We start from the raw sequence: 24,792 nt of genomic DNA on the forward strand, positions 1-24,792 counted from the left end.
GTAAAGCAATTGAACGGACTCCCACAGACTCCCAGCTAGCACAAGAACTTGGCTGTTCCCCAGACACTTGCACGTCCGTTCAGCTGTGGCTCTGGAGAGTGACACTGTCACACAAGGACCTGCTGCCATAGGGAGAAACACATACAATGGCTGTTCTGGGATTGTTAGGACTTACACGTGGTAAACCCAGGTTTTGCATAGTTAGCAATCTCCTCTGATCCATGCTGTTTCTGCCAGCCAGGCCTCCTAAGTCTTCCCCAGGGCCCCACAGTTGCCAAGAGGCTTTGACTACAGCAGCTGGGGCTTGTGAGGCTGCTCTGTGCTGGGCTGTCCGTGGCCCAGCAATGCCCTCATCTGCCAGGGACACCGTCAGGGACAACCCAGCCGTGGTCCCTGTCTTTCTCAGGCCAGATGATGATTTCCATCCTCTGGTGAAGCCAGCAGGAGTAGCCAAGCTCGAGCTGGTTTTGTGGCTTTGCCTTGTTCTTACGACTGCATGATCTTCACCTTGTCACAGAGTTCCAACTGTGTAAAAATATATAATTATGCCTCTGACTCATCTACTTGGACACACACCCCATTCACACACACCTACGCACGCAGCGTATGCTGCTGAGCTAGATGTGCTAACACATGTGAACACTACCATGGCTTGTACATTAAAAAGTCTATTTTTTTCCTCCCCCAATGCTATAAATAGGTCTAGATTTAAACTAAAATACACCTAGAAGCATTTGGTGCCCTCCTCCCCTCTTTTTTCTGATTGGGAGAGGCCAGGCAGATGCTGTCTCTGGGACCAGGCTGCTTTTGTGTCACCAGCCCCACACCAGAGTCACAGGCAGGGCAGCACAGTCCTCACCTTCTCCCTCTCTCTGCTCTCAGCCAGGACAAGCCAGCTTTCCGGGAAGTGATTTCACAGCTGGAGCTGGATCCCAAGTGCAAAGGCCTGTCCTTTTCTTCCTTCCTGATTCTGCCATTTCAAAGGATCACTCGTCTCAAGCTGCTGGTGCAGGTAGAGTTTTGCTCTTGTATCTCTCCCAAAGTTCTTCTAGATCACTCCTGGAATTCTCCTGTCCAGCAGTTGTGTATGAGGCTTAGGTAGAGCCACAATCAACCCTAGAGCTGGGTGAAGCCTTTCTGTAAAACCAGACATTCTCAACAACTATGGAAAAAATATTTCAGTCACTCAGAAACCATCCCCAAATTAGCATTGGATTTGCCGGGTAGCTTTTACTGAGCAAAAGACTTGAGTAGTGAATTTGTCAAGCTGCTAGAAGGGTAGCAACACTCCACCAACTCTACATCATGGTTGCTCGCACCAGATTCTGTCAGCCAGCTGGTCTAGACCCTGTGCTGGAGAACGTGCTTCTGGGGATGAGGAAACAGCTCAGTCCCAAATGGTCTCAGCCCACTGGGACTACCAATAGTGTTAGTGCCAGCTCTAGCTAGTTTTATTTATTCATTTATTTTTATGAAATAGGAGCCTGCCTGCTATATTTCTTTTGGATATAAGATCAGATGGGAACAGGTTTTAATGAAAAAGAGGAACCAAGAGGTGACAGTCACTGTACTCTGTCACGCATTCTGTAATTAGGCTGATGGCCAGAAATAACTCTGAGGCTAGCAAAAACTTGTCTGTGCTGTCAGATTGGGATCAGAGTTAACACAGCCTTTCCTGCCCTGCAGAATATTTTGAAGAAAGTGGAAGAGAAGTCTGACAGAGAAAACACTGCCCTGGATGCACATAAAGAACTGGAAACAGTAAGTTTGAATTTTTAACTGAAGACATGCTCACCCTAGAAAAGTCTTACAAACTATATTCACGCCTGGCGCTGTCCCTTTGAATCCTGTCACTGTGTTTCAAGAGTAATTTTTTTTCTTAACTCTTTCTTGCTCTGGAAGGACTTGAGCGGCGCTTAGATGTCAGCAATGAGGAATCCTTTGCTAACAACAGATCTGTATGTTTCTGCTGTAGGGAAGGGCAGAGAGAACGTTTTCCCTTGAGGGTCTTCAAGAACACAATTTTTTGCAGATACTTGAAGGTGGTGGATCCCACTGAGAGATATAATTAGCTGCAAGAGGCAGTGGAGTACAACTGTGTCAGGTTCCTCCAATACAGCACACTCCTTCTGCTGGCCTAGAATAACAGTTTCTTAATGAAGCGCTCACACCTGCTTTTATCTCTCTTCTCTGAAGCTGGTAGGTAGGTGTGGTGGTCGGTTGTGCTGGTGACTGCTGTGTACAGAACACCAGGAAGGCATTGGGATGTTTTCCACCTGGGCTGTTCCTGACACAGTCAGACAGGGTGATCCCACCTCCGGGCTACGAATCTGAATGACGTGGATAGAACTGGCAGCTGCGTGAGCTGGGACAGGGCGTGTTTGAACCCAGAAGCTTGGAACATCTCTTGAATCTTGCAGTTCAATATAAGTATTTGAAGTCGAAAACTGTGCTAGAACGTCAGCCTGGGGATATGGTTGCAGCTTCTGAGTGAAATGCTAGAACAAAATGGGCTCTTGGATTTGCCCTGAACTAACCTAGGAAGTACACACTTCAGAGATCACTGATCAATGAAAAATATTCCGCGTTACTTGCTATTTCCAGAATCTCTTGTGGCATATCTGGTAGCAAGTTGTTTTTCCATCAGCCAAAAGGCTGTTCCTGTAGCATGCAGGTGACTACAACTGCTGATGGAAAAATGCTCTTTTTTACATTCATCTGTCAGTGACTCATGATCAATTCCATAACTCTCTTTGGATAGTTACTTATCTGTGTTTAAGTTTAGATGCCTAATGTCCACCTAGGTACAGGCATCACAGCTGAGGTCATCTGGTGCTTATTTTCTCTGTAGATATCCTATTTGAGAGGTATGAGCTGATCATTGTTTCTATTCCTAATATTCTGGTAGAATTTGAGTAGCAGAAACAGAGCACAAAGTGGAGCTTGTTCTCCAAAGTAATTTTTCTGCCTAGCCTGTTCTCAAGAGATTTGCTCCATATGAAACAGGCAGTGGCATCTAGGTTAAGGTCCCGGTAAGAGGGTGGTGCCTGCACGTTGGTTGTGGTTTTTCAGTTACAAGTTTGTCCTCAGAACACAGCTGGGCTCTGTGTGATGAACGTCTCTTTCCCTGGGACGTTTCACAGCCCTGGCATCTGGTGCTGCTTGGCAGAACCACAGCATTTGCATCTTTGAAGTGAAGGTCTTTGGCTTCATTCTCTTCTTGACGATGATTCTGCATGTGTACTTCTTTTCAAGTGTTGGGGACTAGGAACATGAGATACATGGTGTATCAGGATCTGGAAAATGAGCTGTTCCTTCTGCTGTGCAACCACAAATGTTGGTTAATACTGTGTCATTCAGAAACTGACTGCAGCCACCTAACCTGTCCTCTCATATTTAGCTTCCAGCTATAACATCTTCTGGGTGTTTTTTTGTTTTCTTTTTTCAGGCAAATGCAGTGCTGGTAGAAGAGCTTGGCTTGGTCAATTCCAGCTCTAGCAGGGCACTTACCCTGTCACGGTCACGCCTTTGTGTGCTGCTGTCATCACTTAACCTGCTTTAGGTCACTGGAGACAAATCCTTCTCCTCTCTTTTTCCCAGGTGGTGAAAGCGTGTAACGAAGGTGTCAGGAAGATGAGCCGAACAGAGCAGATGATCAGCATCCAGAAGAAACTAGAATTCAAGATCAAGGTATAAGCATGGGCTGGTAGCCCTCTGCAAACACCAAAACAACGGCACCCAGATGTGCGCACGTACACAGTACTCCTAACCCAGTCATGCTCCTGTTAGCGAGCGTTCAGTGGTGGCCTGGGCCACGCTGATCCCAAAAAGCCTTTGAAGAGGCTGCTGCTTTGGGCACTGCATCCATGCATGGATCTCCATGCACACGTGCTGCAGAGGCCGGGGGTGGCACCGAGACCAGTGTGCTGTGCGTGCACACAGATCTGACATACTGGTGTCAAATTGCCTGTTGCTCCAGCACTTGGTTCTGGCTCTTCCCTCTCACCTCTCTCCAAAATACAGGTCAGCTTCCAGCTGTTATTTTACATAACAAATGACATTAAAGGAAAGTGGAAGCTGCAAAGCAAAACACTTCAAACCTAGAAAATACCAAAATGAAGACTGTCCCACTATTTTAGTTCATCCTTGCATTTATGCATTATGTACAGTCTCTAATTACCTGTTGATGATGTATTTTGACTCGACGCAGGGAATGACTGAATCAATATTTAGGGATGTCTGACCAGATCTCATCTAACATTTGCCATGAAACTCCAATGCTGAGTATAGAGCTGCCAACTCCTGAGTGCTGTGGAGGTGCTTCTCAGATCTGTGTGCTTCACAAACTTTAAGGAGCATACTTAACTTCCCAGCAACCTTTTTGTGGACCTGAACAACCAAAGCAAAAAAAAAAAATTGAGACAATTTCTTTGGAAAGTCACACTGTGCGCCAGAGAATTTGATTTTTCCAGAGCACTTCACCAGTGTGTCAGGGCTAGATCACAGTCCACAGGACAGCACTAGCTTGGTCTATCTATGAGGCTGCCTTCAGGTCCCGTGAAGCCAAAGCGGTAATGACAGCACTGGCAGGGCCCCTCTGGTGAAAATAGTGCAAGAGTGTGGAAAGACTGTGCCACCATGCATATGACAAACCCAGGGAGGGAACAAAAGCGGAAAGAGTAGCATTCACATGAGTATTTTCCAATATTTCAGTTGTTTGACTTTTAAGTGTAGTGTTCTTCTAAGACAAGATGTGCTTTGTGTGGTAACACTTAATCAGAAGTGCTGTTGTGGCTGCTTGGACAGTTTCTCCTCCTGGCTGGGACAGACCCAACCAGTGAGAATCTGTTTAACCTGTTTGTTTTTCTTATAGCCAAAAGGCCAAATACAGGTTTTTTGAAAGGAATTTGCCCTGACCAGGAAGGCTCAGCCCAGGTGATGGGACATGGGATCCCCAGGGATGGATCTGGCTGTGCAGGGTGTACCCTGGCGTTTGAACCCAGCCCTTGGCACTCCAGCATTGCTGTCCTGGAGTATTTTTGTTCATTTTTGGGCCCCTGCCACATCCTTGTCCGAGCTGCCGTGCTGTGCAGGGCTGTGCTGTGGGTGGCAGAGCACTGCGCCCTCTCCATGCAGCTCCACTCCCTCCTCTGCGCTGCAAGTGGTGGGGACAGCAGCTCACCACCCTTCCTTTTGCACCTCCTGGTGCTTGCAGCATCTTGCCAACACAAGCCCATGACATTTTTGCTGTTTTGCTGATCTTTGCCATCTTTTCCTCACTTCTAGTCCGTGCCCATCATCTCTCACTCCCGCTGGCTGCTGAAGCAAGGGGAATTGCAGCAAATGAACGGCCCAAAGACATCGCGAACACTTCGCACCAAGAAACTCTTCAGAGAAATCTACTTGTTCCTTTTCAATGATCTGCTGGTAATTTGCCGGCAAATTCCTGGGTGAGTGCAAAATTCAGGTAGTACGTGAGGTGCTTTGTTAGTCCTCCTCACCCCGGGCTCATCCAAGCTGTGATGCTGTGTCCCCATCCTGTCCCCCAGCAGCCACCTCACCTCCAAGTGCAGTTGACCGTTCATGGGTGGCACAGCTCTCCAGCCTAAAATTCATGGCAAACAGGACTTGAACAGATTCCAGGCCAGGTCTCCCAGCAGGATACGCACATCCACCGGTTTCTGCAGAGCGGCAGTGAATTACAGCAACTGGTGGGCTGATCCCAGGGACCTGTCTTCCTGACAAGAAGTGATTTTTGACTCATCGCTGCCTGAAGAACAGCTCAGATTTAATCAGTTAATCTTCTGAGAAAGCAGGCTAGAAAATTTGAGCAGTGGGGAGGTGTATAAATTTAGGCCTGAAGCTCGCAGCTGTATCTGACATGGTGTAACCTGCCTCAGGAGAAGGAGAATGTCATCGTGCTTAGGGCTTGGTCTTGTGCAAGTAGACACTAGTGAAATACAGCAGCACAGACAGGTCCCAGAGAACAGCATGTTCTTTGTAGTGCTAACCAGACTCACCGGTAGGGAGCATCTCACCAGTCCAACGTTCCTAATAAACGTGTCGCCGCAGTGTCTGTATGCCTGGAAATATTTTGCTTCTGCGGCAGCTTGTATCCAGAAAACACAGAGGCATTTTACAAATAGAAATGAATTAAGCCTCACAGCCCCCTTTGAGGGAGAAACGTCCGTTTTTTGTACACGGGCAGCTCAGGAAGAGCGAGCAACTTGTTCTAGGCCGTGTAGAATGCCTGAGGCAGAGCAAGGAGAACACTTCTTGCTTTGCAGTGGGTTTTCATGGCCACCCACTCATCCCTTCCCACAGCAGAACATCTTTTTCCCTCCTGCCATGCAGCGGTTCCTGCTGTGTCCTCAGTACAGTTCTGGGTGGCTGAAGCCAAAGTCTCCTGGAATAACTGCTGTTTTTCCTGATCTCCTCTCTGACCTCTTCCAGGGACAAGTACCAAGTGTTCGACTCCGCTCCCCGGGGGCTTCTTCGTGTAGAGGAGTTAGAAGATCAGGGGCAGAGCTTGGCCAATGTCTTCATCTTGAGGCTGCTGGAGAACGCAGATGACCGGGAGGCCAGCTACATGCTGAAGGCATCGTCCCAGTGAGTACCAGTCACCCCCAGCACTCAGCACTGCTCCCTGCCTGCACGGGGACCCGCTCTCTGGGCTCACCAGGGTCAGGCAGAGATCCCAGTGCTGCAGATGGGCTGGCCCTACAAACCTCCTTGCCCAGTGTTGCTCTCCTGAGGCCGCCTTTGTCCTGTCCTGCTGAAGGCACCAGTGAACTTAGAAGCATCCAGGGTGGAGGGTGGACGGGGACTTTGCATGCTGGGACAGAAAGGTCACAAATCAGCCCTGGCACAGGAACCAAAGTGATTTACAGCCCGCAGCATATTCAGAAAGTAACAGCACCAAAAGAAAGTAAAAAGCACCTCTAGCTGAAGGCAAGGAGGATTCAGAACACTTCTTGATGCTTTCTTAGCAGATGTTTACCCAAATCAGAGAATCCCATGCTCCCACTTCATCACACACTCTGCTGAAGTTAATTAGTTCAACTACAGGGCTGGTATATGAAGAGAGAAAACCATTTTGTCACCGCCTCTCAGTGTATGACTAAGCCATGCCAACATGCTTTTGCACAATCTCTTTAGCTTTTCTAAATGTTATAAAACCAAACAGAAGCAAAACAAGATTGTAGACCTGAATCAGGAGGAGTGAACACTTTACTCTTAAGTGAAGAGTATCTATAGTTAGGTGCCTATTCATCATATTTACAGGATGTTTATCACCCTACAATATGGCCGTAAAATCTACATTATTGTCATTTATCAAATTAATTGATGATGTCAACAGTTGAAATAAATATTTTACAGTATATAGTTCCGCTGCACTCAAAGTGCAGAACTGGCTGGTGCTGTGTGCTGGCTCACTCAGATCAGGGCTGTGTCCAACCAGCTGTGTCAGGCTAAGTGGCTCCTGCTCGGAGGCAAAGGTGGGAGAAGCAGCCACTTCCCCAGCACCTTCCCCAGCACCTTCCGCAGCCGCTGCCCATCTCGCGCTGCCCAGGGCCTCCTTGTCTCCCTGGTTACAGGTTTTTTTGGCTCACTGATTTTTCACTTCAGGCTCCAACAGGCTCAGTCTGGTCGAATGATTCATCTGCACTAACACAGACCTGATTGTTTGGAGCTCAGGGCATGGCTTTCTCATTGACCCAAACCTTACCAGGCCCACGTTTTCCAGGCACCACATCTGTGCTATTATAGGTGTACGTGCACCACCAGCTGAAACGCTACTAGAGATGATGTGCATCCCCAGCTTGATGTTACTTTGCTGTCCATAGGTCAGGATTTGATATGGGTATCTCTTAGCAAACACCATCCCCAGCTGGGAACATGTCCTGCTGCAGCCCAGGGGCTGCACCCTGACCCCCGCTCCCACCAGCATCAGGAACACGAGCTCCCAGCACAGCGAGAGACTGCACCTTCTCCTCAGGCACATGACTGCAGCTTCACCAGACTCAAAATAGAGATGTCAGTCATGTTATGCAGGGCAAACGCACATTTGACGTCTGTGAGACCGAGCGGTGTGGAGAACGATAAACCAAGCCAGGGTTTGCCTCAGCTCTGGGAGCCAACTGCAGTTCCGTGCTCCTGTGTAGCTGGCTGCAGCGCACAGGTGCTCCAGCACACAGCTTGCCAACAGCTCTTGTGCACTGAAACGTGATGTGGCAGCTGCTGAAGGCTGCTGTTCCAGAGCTGCGGGGATGATCAGGGCAGTACCAGGCAGAAACTGGAAAACTGAATATTTGGAAGAGATAAGCAGGTGGCAAAAGGACTGGCGCATCTGGTGCACAGCTCTTGCAGCATTGCCCAGCTCTGAACCCATATGGCAGCAATGACCTGCTCGGTGGCAGCTTGCAGCAGATGCTCTGAGTGGGGTCTGCCAAGAACTGGTTGCACATCTGGACACAGCTGGTCATAGGGGCAGGACTGCAGCTCAGGTGGGCCCCTTGCAGGCTGAGGAGCTGGAGGCCGCAGGCAGGATCTCAAGAGCCCTGCAAGCACGGCCAGACCCCTGGTTTGATCTCTGTGTGCCAACCCCTCAGCACACAGGACCTCATCCTGCATCTCTTCATGGTGTGAGGGGCTGTGTTCGACTTGCAGCTGCAGGTGTCTTCACTGGCCCTTGGCATCGCATTTCAGCCCCAAAGCACAAGGTATTCCCAGCCCTGCAGATCAGCCGGTCTGCCCTTGTCCTTCATATCTCCCTTTTAGGCCTCTCCCCCAGAAGACACCGTGGTGGCTTCAGATGGGTATCAGGTTCAGGCTTTAAAACTATAATCAGAGGAGGCAGAGAGTTCTGGCTCCCTTGAGGCCAGGAGCACAGCTGCTCCTCCAGGCAGGAGCCGCAGCCTGAAGATGAACTGTCCCATTTCCAAGTGGGTCTGAAGGAAACCTCAAGGGAGCTCCAGGCCCAGGGCTTCTCCAGCACCTCTGAAATCTTCCCCCTCCTGCTGCAGGGCCAGGTTTTGCAGGATCTGCCAACGCGCTCACATGGTCTCTTGTCTCATCCACTGCCAAGCGAGCAGAATCCTCACATGCGTCTGCAAGTGAATTAATCAGCTCTGCCCTTTAAGCATTCCTGCACAGCAGCTGCAGGAATAAATGGTTCCTATAATGGCTTTTCTCCAGGAAAAACTGCTCCTATTGACCCAGCCCAGCCAGGACCTGCCTTTGCTGGTCAGAGCTCAGAGGATGCCAGGCCCCTATCCTACTGCTGGCCCCCAAAGGGGCACCCTGCTGCTTGTGGGGCCCAGGGCTCTGTGGCACATGTGACATTGCAACCAGTGTGTGAGAGGGGGCTCAGCATCACCATTTAGTCCAGACCCAGGGACAGGTGGGGAAGGACCACGAGAGGAGGAATTAGGAGCCCAGGGCTGGCTGTGCAGGAGAAATGGGGTCCCTACAACTGTCTAATGCTCATCCTTCGGTTTGTCTCCCCTATACAGGAGCGAAATGAAGCGCTGGATGATTTCCCTCGCCCCGAACAGGAGAACCAAGTTTGTGTCGTTTACATCCAGACTTGTTGGTAAGTCACACAGCAGGGGAGCCAGGAGCTCCTCATCCCTACCCCCAGGCACCTTCTTCTGCCCTGATCTCAGACCGTCCCAGGCCTGGGACCCCTGCTGAAGGTGAACCCTCCTCCCTGGGCTCCCTTTGCGTTCCCACCATTGACACCCACTTGTCTGTGGGCCTGGCCCAGACCTTGCTCCCTGCCAGCCTGGGCTGCACCAGCACCCTCCCTCCCACCCCAACTGCTCACGGGTGGCACTGCAGTGATCCCTCCTGGTCCCCATGGCCCCCTGCAGGGGCCAGAGTGACCATTCACAGAGCTCCTGGTGCTGCATTCGCCTGAGCTGTTCTGTCCTCACTCTCGCCCTGTTCCCTGGCAGACTGCCCGCAGATCCAGTGCGTCCACCCATACGTGGCCCAGCAGCCAGACGAGCTGTCCTTGGAGCTGGCTGACGTCCTCAACATCCTGGACAAGACAGATGACGGTACAGGGGACAGGTTGAGGTTGGGGCAGCCCTGTGGAAAGGTGGGCAACACTTGAGGCAGGTGGCTGCCAAACAGACAGGAGGGGTCCCCTCCAGCCAGGGAGAGACCCTGGCCTTGGCATCTCAGCTGAGAGCATTACTGCCTCCTCCCAAACCTCAGCAAACCCTGGCTGTCCTGAGCTGTGACAATGCTGGCACAGCCACCCTGGCACCGGCTGTGGGCCATGGCAGGGCTGCCACAGCCACCCAGGATGTATCCAGAGCTGTTCTTACCTTGATGATGCTTCACAGCCACCTGGTCCTGGTCTCTGGGGTGCACATGTAGATGGGGAACTCCATCACATTAGGTCTCTGCTACATCAGGGACAGCAACACCTGCTTTCTGCTGTCATCCCTTTAGCCACTTGTCCAAAGACAGGGCTGCTCAGGCAAGTGGGCCCCCTTGGCTTGATTTGCAAACTTGGTCTGCTCCAGCACAGGCCTCTAAGCAGCTTCCAGAAAGCACTGGCAGCTCTGTAGGCTCGTTCCAGTGCAACTGTCCAAGTGCAGGAGCAAGGAAGAGCCAATCCTTCCCCTCACTTACACCTGTCTCTGTCTCTGCTCAGGCTGGATATTTGGGGAGCGTCTTCATGACCAGGAGAGGGGCTGGTTCCCCAGTTCTATGGGGGAGGAGATCCTGAACCCCAAAATCCGAGCTCAGAACCTGAAGGAGTGCTTCCGGGTGCACAAGTCGGATGACAGTCAGCGGAGGAAACTGGGCAGCAGAAACCGTCAATGACCGCTGGTGTCCCCACATCTGCAGCGCCTCTGGGAAAGGGGCCGAGGATGGAGGCTGAACTGGGAGGAGGAGGTGGCAGTGCTGTGGGACACAGTGCAGGACCTGCCGTGCCAGACCAGGCACACGCACCCCTGAACAAACAGACTGTAGCTCCTGGGCTTCCCACTATGCTTCCTGTGACGCTGATCCTTCCTTAGAGATCAGTGCTTCAAACAGGCTAAAATAACCCTTTTCCAGGCACATTGTAAAGCCCCAAAGAGCACAAGCCAAACAGACACAGTGTGAGAGCCACCAGGTGCTGGCCAGCTGAGCCTTGTTCCCCACACATGTGTGAGATGGGGCTCTTCAGGCCACTTGGCAAAGGCACATGGCCACAAATGTAACTCAGCAATGAACATCACCCAGTTTGAGCACTTACAGCTCATTGCCACCTTTTGAGTTTGGGGCCCTCCGAAAGCTGCAACTTAGAGGGGCAGGAAGCGAAGCAAAGGAGCCGTCTCACCGCCTCTCACACAGCCAGTTGGCCCCAGCCTGGGATGAGCCCTGTGAACTCCACCTGCTGCAAAGTTGCTGGGCCCATTCCCACAGAGAGAACCCCAACCTGCTCCCAAATGCTCTGAAATGCTCTGTACCCAGCCCCACTCCACCAGCAGCCCCACCTTGCCAGCCCTGACCCATGTCTCTACCTGCCTGGTGGACTTAAAACACGTGGAATCATAGAACAGTTTGAGTTGGAAGGGATCTTCCAAGATCATCTAGTTCACACCTGGGCTCTGCCTATCGGTCATCCTTTTCCCCAACTGGCATCCCTCCACGGAAGAAGCCCGGTACCACGGCCTTTCCCAGTTGATCCGGCACTTGCAGTCTCCGCTGCCCCTGTGCCAGCACCTCCCTGCTCTACACCACGTACCACGGCGGCACCAGCAGACCCGGGCTGCCACACAGCAGGCAAGGGATGTTACCCCAGGAGCTGCTGTCCTGCATGCTTGTAACCCACACCCACAGCTGCACACACGAGCTCTCTGTACAGGCTCAACTCCATGTATATACAAAATCCTCTGTCGCCAGCAGAAATGGATCATTACTCCTTCCAGCTGCAGCACTGAGCATTGCATGAAGCCCAAGGTGCAGCACTGAGATGGGCCAGGGGACAGACCCACAGCAGCCACCTGCTGTTCAGCAGCCTTGCTCTGAACAGCCCCACACATGGCCTTGGCCACAGGCTGTTCCCAATCTGTAGCCAGCATCCATCAGGGACAGCGATGATTTGGTATCTTTCTGTAACACTGCAAAGGAGCATCTTCCAGGCACTGTGGCCTGTGCTGCCACGGTTACGCTTGACAAGGGGATGGAAAGCAGCCGCCTGCCCACAGAGCCACACACAGAGCAGAGGAGCACAGCCATGCTGGTGGCAGCAAGGGGAGGACACAGGACACCAGGGGGACGCTGGCTCTGGAGCTGGTCTATGGGCTACATGGGCTGTGAGATGGGAGCCAACTGAGGGTCAGGGCTGTGCCCAGGGCTGGCTGGGCACTGCTGCCCCCAGTCAGCCCTGCCCTGGGCGGGGGCTGCAGCCAGTCCCCAGGACCAAACAGCAGCAAAGGGGCTCCCCCCTCAGGCCCAGCTTACTGCCATCATATGACAACAGCTGCACTTGCCCTGTCCACCTGCCAGTACCCAGTCCAGAGCTGCAGCCAGGAATGGACCGCAGCCTCCAGCCTGGTGCAAGGGTGTGTCCCTGTGAAATGAGCCCAAGTCAGGTCACCCTGCAGGCAGCTGAATACAACCAAACCTCCAGCTAAGGGTCTAAGACCTTGCAGCAGCCGCAAATTCTCTAATGCAAAATCCAGATGATCTCCAGCTCTAAGAAGTCCTTAAAATTACCTGAGAAATTGGCACATCCCAGATCCTCCAGCTTTGCAGCCCAGCAGCCAGCCCAGTACAGCCCCACACACCCACCTGGGATGTTTCTCACAGCACAGAAATCTCCCTCGCCCATCAGAAACAGCTCTGGGACTGACCCAGGCTCCCCAGGGCCAGGACACCAGTTCCTCGCTGCAAGGAGAGGGGCCCTGGGCTGCCATGCACTGTCCCACGACCCACCACCAAGCCCTGGGACTACCCCCAGCCCCTCTTGCCCCATTGTGACTTTCTAGGACTCCAAGCCCCAGGCACAGGCTGTGTCATTTTCAGGCACCAAGTGGCACCCAGTGTTATTTCCTCAGACCCAGCCCTGCACGCCTCCATTCCAGTGGTCTCAAGTGTTGTCCAGGGCCAGGCCTGGGGCCCACAACCATGGGCTGGAGCCCTCCCGGCCCCCGCCGGGCTGCCTCAGCGAACTGAAGGGAACTTCTTGTCGTCTCGTTTTTCCGTGTGATGAAATATAGCTGAACAAGCCAGCGCCAAAGCAACACGTGTACATCTTCTTCCTCCCCTCACACCAACTGCTCGCTGCCTCCCCAGCCCCCTCCAGTGCAAATGATGGGGGGCAACTGGCCCAAACACAGCGGGTGGAAGGGGGCTGAACGTGAACATGGGGTGGAAGGGGGCTGAACATGAACATGGGGCAGGATGAGACCAGGGCAATACCGGGGTGGTTTACACCAACTGAACAACCCCTCAGAAGGACAGCTGTGCAAGGTGATGCCCAACACTCTGACCACCACCTAGGTGACACCATGAGAGCTGCTGCCAGCTCAAAGCCACTCACTGCTCAGGTCCCTCCTGCCTGTGGGGGTGACACCGGCTGCTGCGGCCAAGCCTGCCAGGTCTCTGCACCCAGGAGATCTGCATGTTAAGAGCAAGGAGCACTGCAGGCTGCAGCTTTGCTGCCTGGCACAGAGCCCAGTGCCCTTTGCTGCATCCACGGCTGCATTTCTCTGCAAGGGGCCTCAGGCAGATGGGGAGCAGGAGCAGTTGAGGGCAGGAGACAGGCTGGTTGTATTACAGAAAAATCTTTTATTGAGCTCAGGAGGCAGAGAACTTTCTCAGCGTGATGACGACCAAGGCCACAAGCACAGACGTACCCAGGAGAGAGGCGATGACAATGGCACCGATAGCTCCAGGCCCTAGTGAGCCTGCAAAGACAGAGAACAAGGTGGTGTGAGGTCAGCAGAGCCAGTGGGTCCCAGATGGGAAGGTCTGTGGGCATCACGCACACCCAGCACATCTGCAGCCACATCTCTGCCCTGGAAGGGGCATGGTCGTGGCCATGGTGGCCCTGTTCCCATGTACCCACACAGCTGAGGTGTGGTCCTGTGCCCCAGCAGCATCAAGCTCTTGGGCAGGGTGTTGGAACCAGCCACTGGCCCCTTAGAGACCTTCTGGTGACAGGGACAGCTGCCACAAAGGAGGTCTTTGGTGCTCAGCTTTCTTGTGAACACCCACGCAAAGATTCACTTTGCTTGTTACAGAACCACATCACAGCAGGTGTTTGCTGTAGTTCAGGAGCCAGGGAGCTCCTGTAGTTCAGGAGCTCACATTCCCCATTTGACAAGCTTTAAGCACGCTCCTGCCTGGAGAGCTCTGCCTGTGCTCGGGGCTCCTTTTTGCTGGTACCTGCTGTGACAGGTCAGACCCAGGGCAGGAGGAAAGGCCTCAGCAGCTGCTCTGGGGCTGGTGAGCACCCTGCAGCAGAGACTTTTTGGCATGAAGTCTCCCTGAGCAGACAATACAGGTGCGCTCTCCCACCCCAGCAACATGGCTGGGGACAGGCCACCTCGAACAGCTCCTGGGAGGTGACATAAAGAGCAAATCCACAGTGCAGATGCCCCATGCCCATGGTGCAACCACATACCATCCCCAGCGTCCAGCCGGTGCAGGTGGGTGGTGTCCTCGGGCTCCAGCTCGGTGGTGTACGGGGGAAAGGCGGTGGCGTCTGATGGCTGGGCTGTGGTGGTGGCCACATCGAAGGGGCCGGCTCCAGAGGGTAACTCAGGCGGCTCGTTCCAGAGGGTGGGGACCGGGCCCTGCGGGTACTCTGCTGGGAGACAAGCAGCCACGGTCACTTCTGGGCACGGGTGGCCCTGGCCAGGTGACAGCCACAGGCTCCAGCTGCCTGCCAAGTGCCCTGGGGTGGATGGAGGGTGATCCAAGGGCTGAGAAACACCAAGGGGCAGAGCCCTCCTCCAAAAGGGCACTGACCCCTGGTGCCAGCTGAAGGCAATGCCCATGCCCCACTGTAAAACCATGCTGCCGCAGGCTTTTGTAGCAACCCAGTGTACGCACAGCACACGCGGGACAACAGGTAGCTCCCCACAACCATGCCACCTTGGCTCATGCACAAACAGACACTGCGTGCACAGGCACAGACAGTTTGCCCATGGGGACCAGGCTGGGAGGGGCTGTCACATTCCTGCAGCAGGCAGAGGCCAACTGGCCACCTGCGCTGGCCAAATTCAGGACACTCCAGGGCCTTTCTGTCCTGCACCACCAGCCTATGTGGTGTAGGCTGCTGGACGCACTGGCACTGCACAGAACACGGCTCCCCCAGCTTGGAGCCCCAGAGCCTCGACCTCCTCGTGCCCCACCTCCATGCCGTGCTGGGGAGATGAAAGCAGGGCCAGGCTCCGTTTGATGTTATTTCTTCCCACTGTGGGGTCGGGGACCAAACCAGAGAGCCCTCCCTGTCTGTGTGTGGTTGCGCCGAGCGCTCCCTGTCAATGCCCGGCTTGTTCAGCTGAGCCCCAGCAGGAGCGGGAGACATTCCTCAAGTCCCTGCCGAAACCGCTGGGAATGTCGCACTGGGATAGAGGAAAAAAAAAAAAAAAAAAAACAGAAGGGGCAAAAAACCGCCAAATCTAACAGCATCCACCACGAGGGCCCACCTGAAGTGACACGATGGTTGCCTGGGATGGGGAAAAAGGGCAGCAGAGGAGCCAGAGCAACCAGCCTGGGCTCCCCGGGGCAAGGCACAGAGGCATCTGCAGGCACTCTGGCTCTGACACACAGTCTCTTGTTGTACGAGAGGTGCTTGGAGACTCGCTCCAGTGCCATTGCAGCTCTCTGTGACCCAGCAAGAGAGGTGGCAGCAGCACATCTCAGCAGTGCCAGCCCCAGCTTTGAGTACCCGGAGCCCTCCCTGCCTCCCACAGGCAGCCGGCGCTTGGTGGGAGGAGAGCAAGCTGAAGAATCGGCGCTAACGGGCTCCACCACGCTGTGCTCTCCCATAGGAGCCCTGTACCAAAAGGAGCAGAAGGGCCCACGCCAAAACACTCACCTCTGCTGCCTGCATGGTGTGTGCTAGGGCTTACCGCAGGGCTCACATCAAAGAGCAGCTCCCATTATCCCTGGAGCTGTGCAAGGCTGCCTGCAGACCTGGGAACACAGCAAGGTTCCAGACTAGTTCTGGAAAGTCCTTTCCACAGCCACAAAAGCTACGGGGTTTTCAGTGAGACAGGTGCCAGATTTAATTCTGGCCCAACAAGCAAGGAGGCAAAGAACCCCGACTCTGAGGCCTGTGCCAGTTAACCCAGGCAGTAACACCAGCATACAGTAGGCCAGCCTACACGGGGAGAAGCTGCTGCAGCAGCAAGTCCCATGTTCCCACACGCACAGTACATCCGTAGTCACTGCAGCAGAGGTGGATCTCAGGTCCCCTGTATGAGCACACAAGAGGTTTGTGCTCCATGGGGGCTCCCCAGAAACACCCGAGCCCCTTGCAGAGCCCTTCCCGACCCATCCTGCAAAACCAGCCAGCAGAGCTGGAGACTCGCATCCCATCCAGAAGCTCCATCTCCAGCGGATCTCTCCTCCACAAATCCTGTGGTTTAGCTATCAGGGACAGATCAGGATGAAGCACAGAATTTAGTGGGTAAATGCAGTTAACACAACAGGGAAAGGAAGTGAGCAGAGCTGGGGTTGTTCAGTCAGCAGCAGTGCCAGTAGGAAGCTGTTGGTTTAGGCACAGACCAAATGTACCTCACGCTTTTGAAGCCCCATTCCAGGCTGCTTTGGCACATGGAGAAACTCCACACAGAAGAGCAACACTCCAGTTACAACCTTCCTGACTATGTCAACAGCCCCAGGGCCAGCACCAACACCACGGCCATTCCCATCGGCAGGGAGAACATCGTTGTCGCATTTCCCAAGAATGTTTTTCTCTCCAAATCCAGAAGAGCTGGGTGTACCCCTCGTGTCTGACCAGGGGAGGAAAGGTGTCAATTCAGATGATCTGTAACAGCCGCAAGCACCATCCAGGCTCTGCAGGACCCAAATAGGGTGCTCCCAGCTCTCTGTTCTCAAAGGGATGAGGAGGGAGCGCTATTCCTTTCAACCATAGTGCAAAGGCTCCTTTTCTAACCAGACCCACAGGTCCCAGAAAGTCTCTTCTGTCCCCAGTGCACCTAATTCCTGACAAATTTATTGCAGGTCTCTTCAAGCAGGGCACAGAGCTTATTTTTGATAACCAAGAGGAAACGGTCTAATTTGTTTACGATCTCAGTGATTTTTAAGACCTGGATAGAGTCCTGGATGGCTTCTGGATATGTATTTTGTTAATCCCCCTCACCTGATTAAAGCACGCTCTCAGTTCTCCCTCACAGAAAGACCAGAGTGTGCTACACACGAGTTTTCTATCCTGAGTTCTTGCGGTTTTACCTTAACGGTGCTTCCACCCAGGGAAACACAACTCCTTTCAGTCAGGTCTAGTGCCTCCCTAGCAGTTGTCAGCTCAGAAGCAGCAGCAGAATCGTGCACATACATAAAGTGAAATACCTGCATCTTAACACCATCAAGAGCCAGGGCTTGCTGATGGGTCTTCTCTTCAGTCCCTGCACCTCGGTGCTGTCAGAGCAGGCACACGGGGCAGGGGAAACGCAAAGCCAAACACAAGCAGAATCCCCAGAGGAAGGCACCCGCAGGCAAGTCCTCCTGAGCCAACTGATGCAGCCCAGGAGAACCAACAACTTTCCTTCAAAGACTTGCCTTTGATTTTTCCCTCCCTAAACTAACCATGTGCCTCCATAAATCCACCTGTGTGAGAAGCCCAAACACCCATCCTACTATCTGCACACACCCAGCTGGTTTCTTCAACAACCAGAGTCACCAGTGCTCCTCTCTACACACACTATTACTAAGGTGTGCCCCTGCTCAGGTGACACTCTCCTGTTGGATACACCGCGGCATGGGACCCGATTCAGGAGGCTGCTGTTTTACGTGACCACCTCGAGTCCCTCTCCTTTCTGGGCTCAGTTTCTCTGTGCATAAGCAAGACTCCAGGACTATACTACGCTGCATATTCTCCCTCTCTCCAGCAGAGCTTAGCTTCAAGTGAGGTCAGAAAAAGGGAAGAAAATACCAGTTACTACACTATAAAGAAACAGACTGGGAGTTTTCTTAATGGTGCAGGGACCCACCAGGACTTCAGTGAGATCCAGAATGGATGACACCAAAGGCAGCTTGACAAAAGCACGATTTCTATGTTCAATCAGAAGGAGGTGGGTGAGCTGCCAGCACGGTGACATGGCAGCAGCTGCTCCAGATACTCAGTGGCTGAAAGATAAGAGTGGAAAAGTCTCCACAAGCGATAGCTCTTGAGGAAGCCGATCAAATCCGAATGATCCTTCAAGACAAGGGCCAACCAGAACCTCTCCACAGGTGGCCTACAAGACCTCAAGGCAGGCAGATGTGGCCAACATCTTCATGCCCAGAGATCACTCACCAATGACCAGTACTCTTCCTGGTACAAGCATCTCATCATCCTCACAGCCTTTCAACAGGAGATGACAATGAGACTTTCCTTCTCCATCAGGTGACAAGTTTACACTTACAGTGACAGAAATGATAGCTCAGTAGGACGCAGATGCTCAGTGGTCCTGGGAAAGAGGGAAGGGCACCTGCTGTAACCTGCACATGGCACAGAGTTTCTCCAGTCACAACAGTTTACAGGTCCAACTTCATGGCACCCAACATCCTTTCTCAGAGCCTGATGGTTTTTATTCCGAATTGCAGATTTTTGTGTCTTTGTATTACATCCATTGCATGGAGGAGGGAAAGGTTACGGTCACCTGCTGCTTCCTGGAGCACTCTCCACCTCCAGCCGTAGCGCTGGGAGCTGGTGCTCATGTCAGTAAATTCCTCAGGAGCACTGGTGCTGAGCATGGTTGACTAACAGTCTACAAAGACTTGCTCTAAGTCTGGATGGATCCATTGGATCAACCGCACCTGTTTAAGAAATTTGCCTGACAAAAACAATGTACTACTTCTCACATTCTAATACTTGAACTTTAAAAACTTCCTAATAATCTTTTATTCTCCTGTTGTTGAAAATGAAGACACAAGAGCTGCTATGGAATGATGTCCTTGGACAAAGTCTTCTCCTGTATGTTTTCCTCTGGCATAATAAAGACTATCTCCTGCTCTGCTGTTATTTTTTCCCCTATACACATTGTGATGTGCTATGGCAGTATAATGTATTTCCACATTAGCTCAAAACAAAGGAACTCATGAGCCCACATCAGAGTTTAGCTACAAAATATACACACGATTAGGAAGCCAGGGCCTTGCCAAGGCTTTTTACTCACTTCCACTTCCCTTGGAGCTCATGATTCATTAAGCAAATTGAAACTGGCTTTGCTAATAGGAAAAAAAAAATTCAATTCTTTACAATCCTCCTAAGTTCCACTTGGGTTTGGAGAAAGAAGCGGAGAGGATTTGGGTGTGCAGAAGGCCCTTGGACTGGCTCTGTTTCCTGATGCACCTAGATGACATGGGACAAAGAGGGTTAAAAACTCAGTTGTTTCCCCATCTTTGAAAAAGGGATGTTGGGGAAAAGCTTAGTAACTTGAAGGAGAAATTCACACTTTCTCCAGTCACAGAGCCCTCAGACATTGTCCAGGAAACCAGACTGGCTGGGCAAGAAGCTGGATCGAGGTACACGACCCAGCAGCACCCCAAAAGTGCTCTGACTGCTACTGCCAGATGGGAACCTCAGCTGGCAGAGATCCTTCATCTCGCTGAACTCCTGAGCACTCATCCGAGTTTTGGTGGGTTTTAGCTCCCAGTCACCACTGCGATAGATTTAAATCCAATGAGGAAGGAAAAACTCTTTCTGGACCTCGGGTCCGCGTGGCCAGTGCCAGCTGCCACCCTCTCCAAGGCACACTCTGCTCACCGTGGAGGGCTTTGCCATGGAAAGTATGAGGTGCTGAGACGGGAGGTGAACTCTGAGGCCAGCAACAGGCTGTCCGGCCCCAGGTAGCCACAGCGGGCTCAGGGCCAGCGCAGGGATGAAAAGGGGCCTTCACAGGGAGCACAAAGGGCAGCCTGTGACGGGCCAGCACTGGCAGCTCAAGTGTGGAGCAGCACGGAGCGTTTCGGTGCTGACGAACGTTAAATAAACTTGTTTACAGAAAGGCAGGGCTGCATGTGTATGCATGGAGACCAGAGGGCTGTCTGTGTGCCCTTCCCTTCTTCATCTGCACAAGGCAGGAAATTTCCTTTTCTAATGGGGAGAAAAGCAGAAAAAAATTCCACTATGCACTAAAAGCCCCTGTATTGAGGGGAGGTAGGTACCCCTCCAACTCCTGATGCAACAGAAAATCCTCTCTGCTCCTGGGATGGCTTCTCATACAGGCTGGTTTCCTTATGTCCTGTACTGAGGCAGCAGAAAAAAACAAATTTAAGAGGGCCCCAAGCCTCTAAAATGTGACAGAGAAAACGTGGGGTCTCTCCTATGCCCCAGGATCAGAATGTTGCATGTACAGAGCTCTTCCAGAGCTACTGGCCTCACTGCGCAAGTGAGACTCATCCAGTAAAAGAATGAGGGTGTTTCACGGGAGCAAAGTGACACCGGGAGGCAGCGACAGTTTGGTACAAGCCATAGCAGCAATGCTGAGCTGAGAGCAAGTACACAGGAAAGCTGGCAAGGCAGGAGACAGAGCAAATATGCGCCGAATATTGGAAACTTAAGATAGTGTAAAGGAAACCCTAGCTCAGAGAGGAAGCAGATCAAATTTTCACTGGAAATGAATCAATTTCTGCAGAGTGAAGTACTGTTAACAGTTAAGAATAAAACTTACCTGGTTTTGGGGAAGACGACTGCCACTGCTTTGGGAACATGAACAAGCTATGAACTGAAACTGTGCTTAAGCAATTAATGTTCTACTACGGAAAAATCAAAGCTCAGGACTTGAGAAAGAAAACATCCACTTTTGAGTGCTCATTTCTTAGTTACTCTAAAGGTTTCCCAGTAAGAAAGTGTCCTGCAAGGGAAGAATCTGTGGGGGAAATACCAACTACAGTAATTCTGCTCTTGGACCCGCACACATTCCAGCTAGGTAACTTCCCTACCTGTAGGAAAGCTCCTTTAAAAATAAATAATTTCATCTGTTAGAGGGCTGGCCAGGATCTCCCTGCAAGGCAAGATGCTCAGGACAAACTGCAAGGGACCTGCAATCCAGCCTTGCTCCAGGTCCTGGAAGGCAGGACAGGAATTCAGGAAAACAAGTGCTGTGCTCTTGCCTGTTATTTTGGCTTGAGCCATCCATACCTTTGGCCTCACCTGCGCTCAGGAAAGAGGCTTTGAGGGAAGGCAGCTCCCCGAGGAGCTGCTGTCCGTATGCTCATAGCCCATCTATGGAGATGGTCAGAGAGCTGTTTTTCCCTCACTGTGAAACCCTCTCAGATCAGCCTTTGAAGCTGGTTGTGCCTTCGGTTCCCCTCAACTCTGTGAAAGGTGTGAGCAGATAAAGCTGAAATTACCAGCCGCCTCCTTAAAACATCACACCTCACAGAATAAGCATCTCTCATTAACCATCCCCATCACCTCGCTGGAGCCAGAGCCACATACCTGCCCAGCACTACCGCCCCTCACTGCACCCAGCTCCAGAAAACTCAGTTTAGATGCACCTTTCTGCCTTTGACCAAGCCAAGTGCTTTCATCAACACGTTCACATCGCTATTTACAGCGGCGGCAAAGGGCTTTGCTGTAGCAGAAAGCTCAGAAGGAACCAGAAATCGGCGCAAATTCTTCAGCCAAAGAAAAATGTTTAAAGACTGTAACTTTTCCTGCCATTTAAAGCAGTCAGAAAACCTGCCCCCATCAACTGTTGAGAGCTCTCTGTCCGCTGCTGACTGACCTGCCTGCCGACCCACTGCTGCTAATGCTTGGAGCTGCTACTGCTACTCAGCCTCAGAAAAATTACACAGGATTTTCTCCCTTTTCCTCAAGAGCAACATGGTCTGAGGATGGAGAACATAGTTTTACTCACCACGAGCCACCAATGCCAAATCTAGTTTCCATTACTCCATTATAGTTCAATAAGTACTTACGGATGTTTTTAGGGGAGGGAGAGAAAGTATGCAAGGAGAGGAGATGGAGAGGCAGGTTAGTAAAAGATCTCCCGCACTTCTGGGCTTTAAATGCAGACAGAGCTCCTTACCTGCCAGCACAGCAGGGACCAGGATGCCGACCAACGTTAGCAGGACCAGACACAGGACTTTGTGGTAGGGCATGGCTTCCCTCGGGAAAGGCAGCAGGAATTCTTAAAGTTCTTCAAAGTACAAAACAACTTGGAAGTTTCACTGGTATAATAAAAACTTTGTCCAGTCAGGTAAAAAAAAAAAAAAAAAAAAAAAAATTCTTCTCAACAGAGCAAGTGGATGGAGAGAGCGCAAAGCCCAGCGGAGAGCTGCTCTCTCTGGCTCGCAGAGCACACACCTCCTCCCCAGGCAGCTCCACCCTCCCAATCCCTGCCTGCAACCCCACAGGCAGCCAAATTCGGAATTCAGCACCCATCACCCTACGAGGCCAGAGTCCTTCCTAGGGGACGTGGAGATGCTCCTGGAATGTCTGCCCCCTGTCCAGCCGTCCCGTGGGGTCAGAAATAACACAAGAGCCACTGAGGCAACAACCCCTGAATCCAAGCGAGGGCTCTGCCTGCTCCTCAATGCCCTTCCCATATTGGGCACAGCAAAGAGTAAGTGCCTCAATCTTGAGGCTAAAATGCTTCGAAATGGAGCCAGAGCAGCTCCATGGCATGTCATTTTGCGGGTGCAATACTTACCGAGGTGTATGAGGAGCTGTGTGTGGTCTCTGCTGGCAGAAGCGCCTGTTAAAAGCCTTCCAGGAGAGCTCCTTCGCCAGGCGAGGCCAGCAACCTCCTCAGATCCAAACTGCACGGACGCTGCCTCCTCCTGCAACCCGCTGCCACTCTGGCCCTCCCCAACAAGCGGGCTCACGAAAAGTTCACCACAGAGAAAACTGAGGTTTGTTTCAGATCACACTCGCACCAGTAAGAAATTTGGGAAAGGATGAAGTGTACAAAACCACTCCACCTCAATGTCAGAGGATAGAAGAATTTCATTAGGATTTTTTAAAGTTGATATGAGGATTAAATACTTCACGGTTTCTGTTCAGAATAAGACATAATAAAGTACATAGACATCCCCCGTGTCAGTTCTTTATGATCTGAAAATATGATGAGTAATTTTATCTTAAATTTCAGATTCAGATTTTTCTGCTAAGGGATCTCTTTGCTTTTTGCTTTCTCTGACAGGCAGCCAGATACAGTTCAGGTGTTCCTGTAAGTCATCCTGCTGCTGCAGTTCTTTGCAAAGGTACCTGGCTGCAAGGGGAAGCCAGAAAGAGGGCTGAGCACTGTCCCTGCAGCAGAATAAGAAGTTAAGTAGTCACCTGGTGAAACATGCTCAAAAGAAACCTCAGACATCTCTACTGTCAAATTCAACATCCTGTTTCAAACCTGGATCAAAGCCACATTAGCTCTGCAGGTTCATGTTCTGCCCAAAAAGGAGCTGGAAGTGCATAAACACATACCCAGCAGCAGATCCAAAGCTGTAGCTCCTATTTTTCCCATCCCTACCAATCCAAGTAGCCTGTGATACAGCAAAAGGCCCTGTTCGTCACAGAAGGTGACAGGGCAGCAACCTGAGCACAATCTGAACATCAGAATCTTACCTTCATACTAAGTACAGAAGCCAGAATATTAAAATATTAAGAGCAAGATCTTCCCTGCTGGTCCATTATCTACAAATTCTCAGAAGCTGAGCAAGGTTCTTGGCATTCGACAAATTATTGCACGTTTTCCCTGCTTGCAGTTCTGCATTTTCATTTAGCAACTGGTGAATTGTTCCTTTCCTGCTCCCCAGTTGAGCTGGAAATTAACAGGCTTTTGCTTATTTGTTACACAGTATAGAGTGGTCCAAAATTAGTTTGTAGAAATTAGATCATGCCATTAAAAACAAAACAAAACACAAACAGAAAGTACTTAATAAGCAGACATATTATACACTAAAAAAAAAAATGAAGATATTAAACCAAAGTGAAATTACCAGCCTTAACATGTACTGTTCTCTCCAAGACATCAGCTAAACATAATGCAAAGCTACCGTAGAAGTTAGTTCTTTACTGATTTCATATTCTTTGTGATGATGTGAATGGTAGAAGGACGTTTATCATCAACTTTTACTGGGATTTTCCACACAAAACCAAGCAGCAATTGGAAAAAAAGGAAAATAAGATTTTGTCTAAACAGGGAAGCCTACAAGGTGGCTGTGTGGACTTTATGCTGAGGGGAGAAATCAAACCCCTCATTTAGGGAAGGGAATTGGAGTGGGTGGGGTGGTTACCAACTGGCACAACAACAACAACAACAACAACAACAACAACGCTTCACGGCCAAGCGTCTGTAGTAACAGAAAACCAGCAGCGGCTTGATCCCTCCTGCATAAACACCACGAGCCTGAATGCACGTGTTTCTGTGCAGAGAGGGAGGGGGTAAAATTAAAGCTTTCTTGTCAGTATTTTCCAATCTCAACTTACTGGTGTTTATTTGAACTCTAAAATTATCAAGTAGAAAAAAAAAACCCACCGGTATTCCTCACCAGGGCAGAAATAAAGCAGCAGTTGTTGTTCCACATCCTGTGTATTTGCTTGTTGTTTCTTGATGAAAACTGATGAGAGTCGATTTTTGGGTCAGTTTTAGCACCAGG

The 24,792-nt window shown here is 51.3% G+C and overlaps 2 protein-coding genes across 5 annotated transcripts in view; one reads left to right on the forward strand and one right to left on the reverse strand.

Annotated features, from left to right (window-relative positions):
- Positions 1–13,239, forward strand: part of NGEF (neuronal guanine nucleotide exchange factor) — a gene marked incomplete at its 5' end in the record, with an annotated part of 39,467 nt that extends 26,228 nt beyond the window's left edge. Inside the window, 8 exons of the mRNA XM_082055927.1 lie at positions 883–1,012; positions 1,687–1,761; positions 3,601–3,690; positions 5,287–5,450; positions 6,454–6,609; positions 9,516–9,595; positions 9,960–10,064; positions 10,670–13,239. Coding sequence (XP_081912053.1) covers positions 883–1,012; positions 1,687–1,761; positions 3,601–3,690; positions 5,287–5,450; positions 6,454–6,609; positions 9,516–9,595; positions 9,960–10,064; positions 10,670–10,842 — 973 coding nt within the window. The 3' untranslated portion in view covers positions 10,843–13,239. The remainder of the gene's footprint in view (positions 1–882; positions 1,013–1,686; positions 1,762–3,600; positions 3,691–5,286; positions 5,451–6,453; positions 6,610–9,515; positions 9,596–9,959; positions 10,065–10,669) is intronic.
- A 570-nt stretch (positions 13,240–13,809) lies between these two features.
- SNORC (secondary ossification center associated regulator of chondrocyte maturation) lies at positions 13,810–24,790 on the reverse strand (the record flags this gene model as incomplete). Of its 4 annotated transcripts, none has more annotated exons than XM_082057179.1 (3): positions 24,672–24,790; positions 14,639–14,824; positions 13,810–13,919 (listed from the first exon to the last, which is right to left on the reverse strand). In XM_082057179.1, exons 1-3 carry the CDS (start codon positions 24,718–24,720, stop codon positions 13,810–13,812), a joined length of 345 nt encoding a protein of 114 aa, XP_081913305.1. In that variant the 5' UTR covers positions 24,721–24,790. The 4 variants fall into 4 exon arrangements, with proteins under 4 accessions (XP_081913305.1, XP_081913306.1, XP_081913304.1 ...); XM_082057180.1 differs by having other exon boundaries at positions 14,639–14,821; positions 24,672–24,777; XM_082057178.1 differs by having other exon boundaries at positions 14,639–14,821; positions 22,224–24,737.
- Between the last annotated feature and the right edge of the window lie 2 nt (positions 24,791–24,792).

This window comes from Streptopelia decaocto, assembly GCF_964273445.1.
Source record: "Streptopelia decaocto genome assembly, chromosome: 6".
Classification (NCBI taxonomy): domain Eukaryota; kingdom Metazoa; phylum Chordata; class Aves; order Columbiformes; family Columbidae; genus Streptopelia; species Streptopelia decaocto.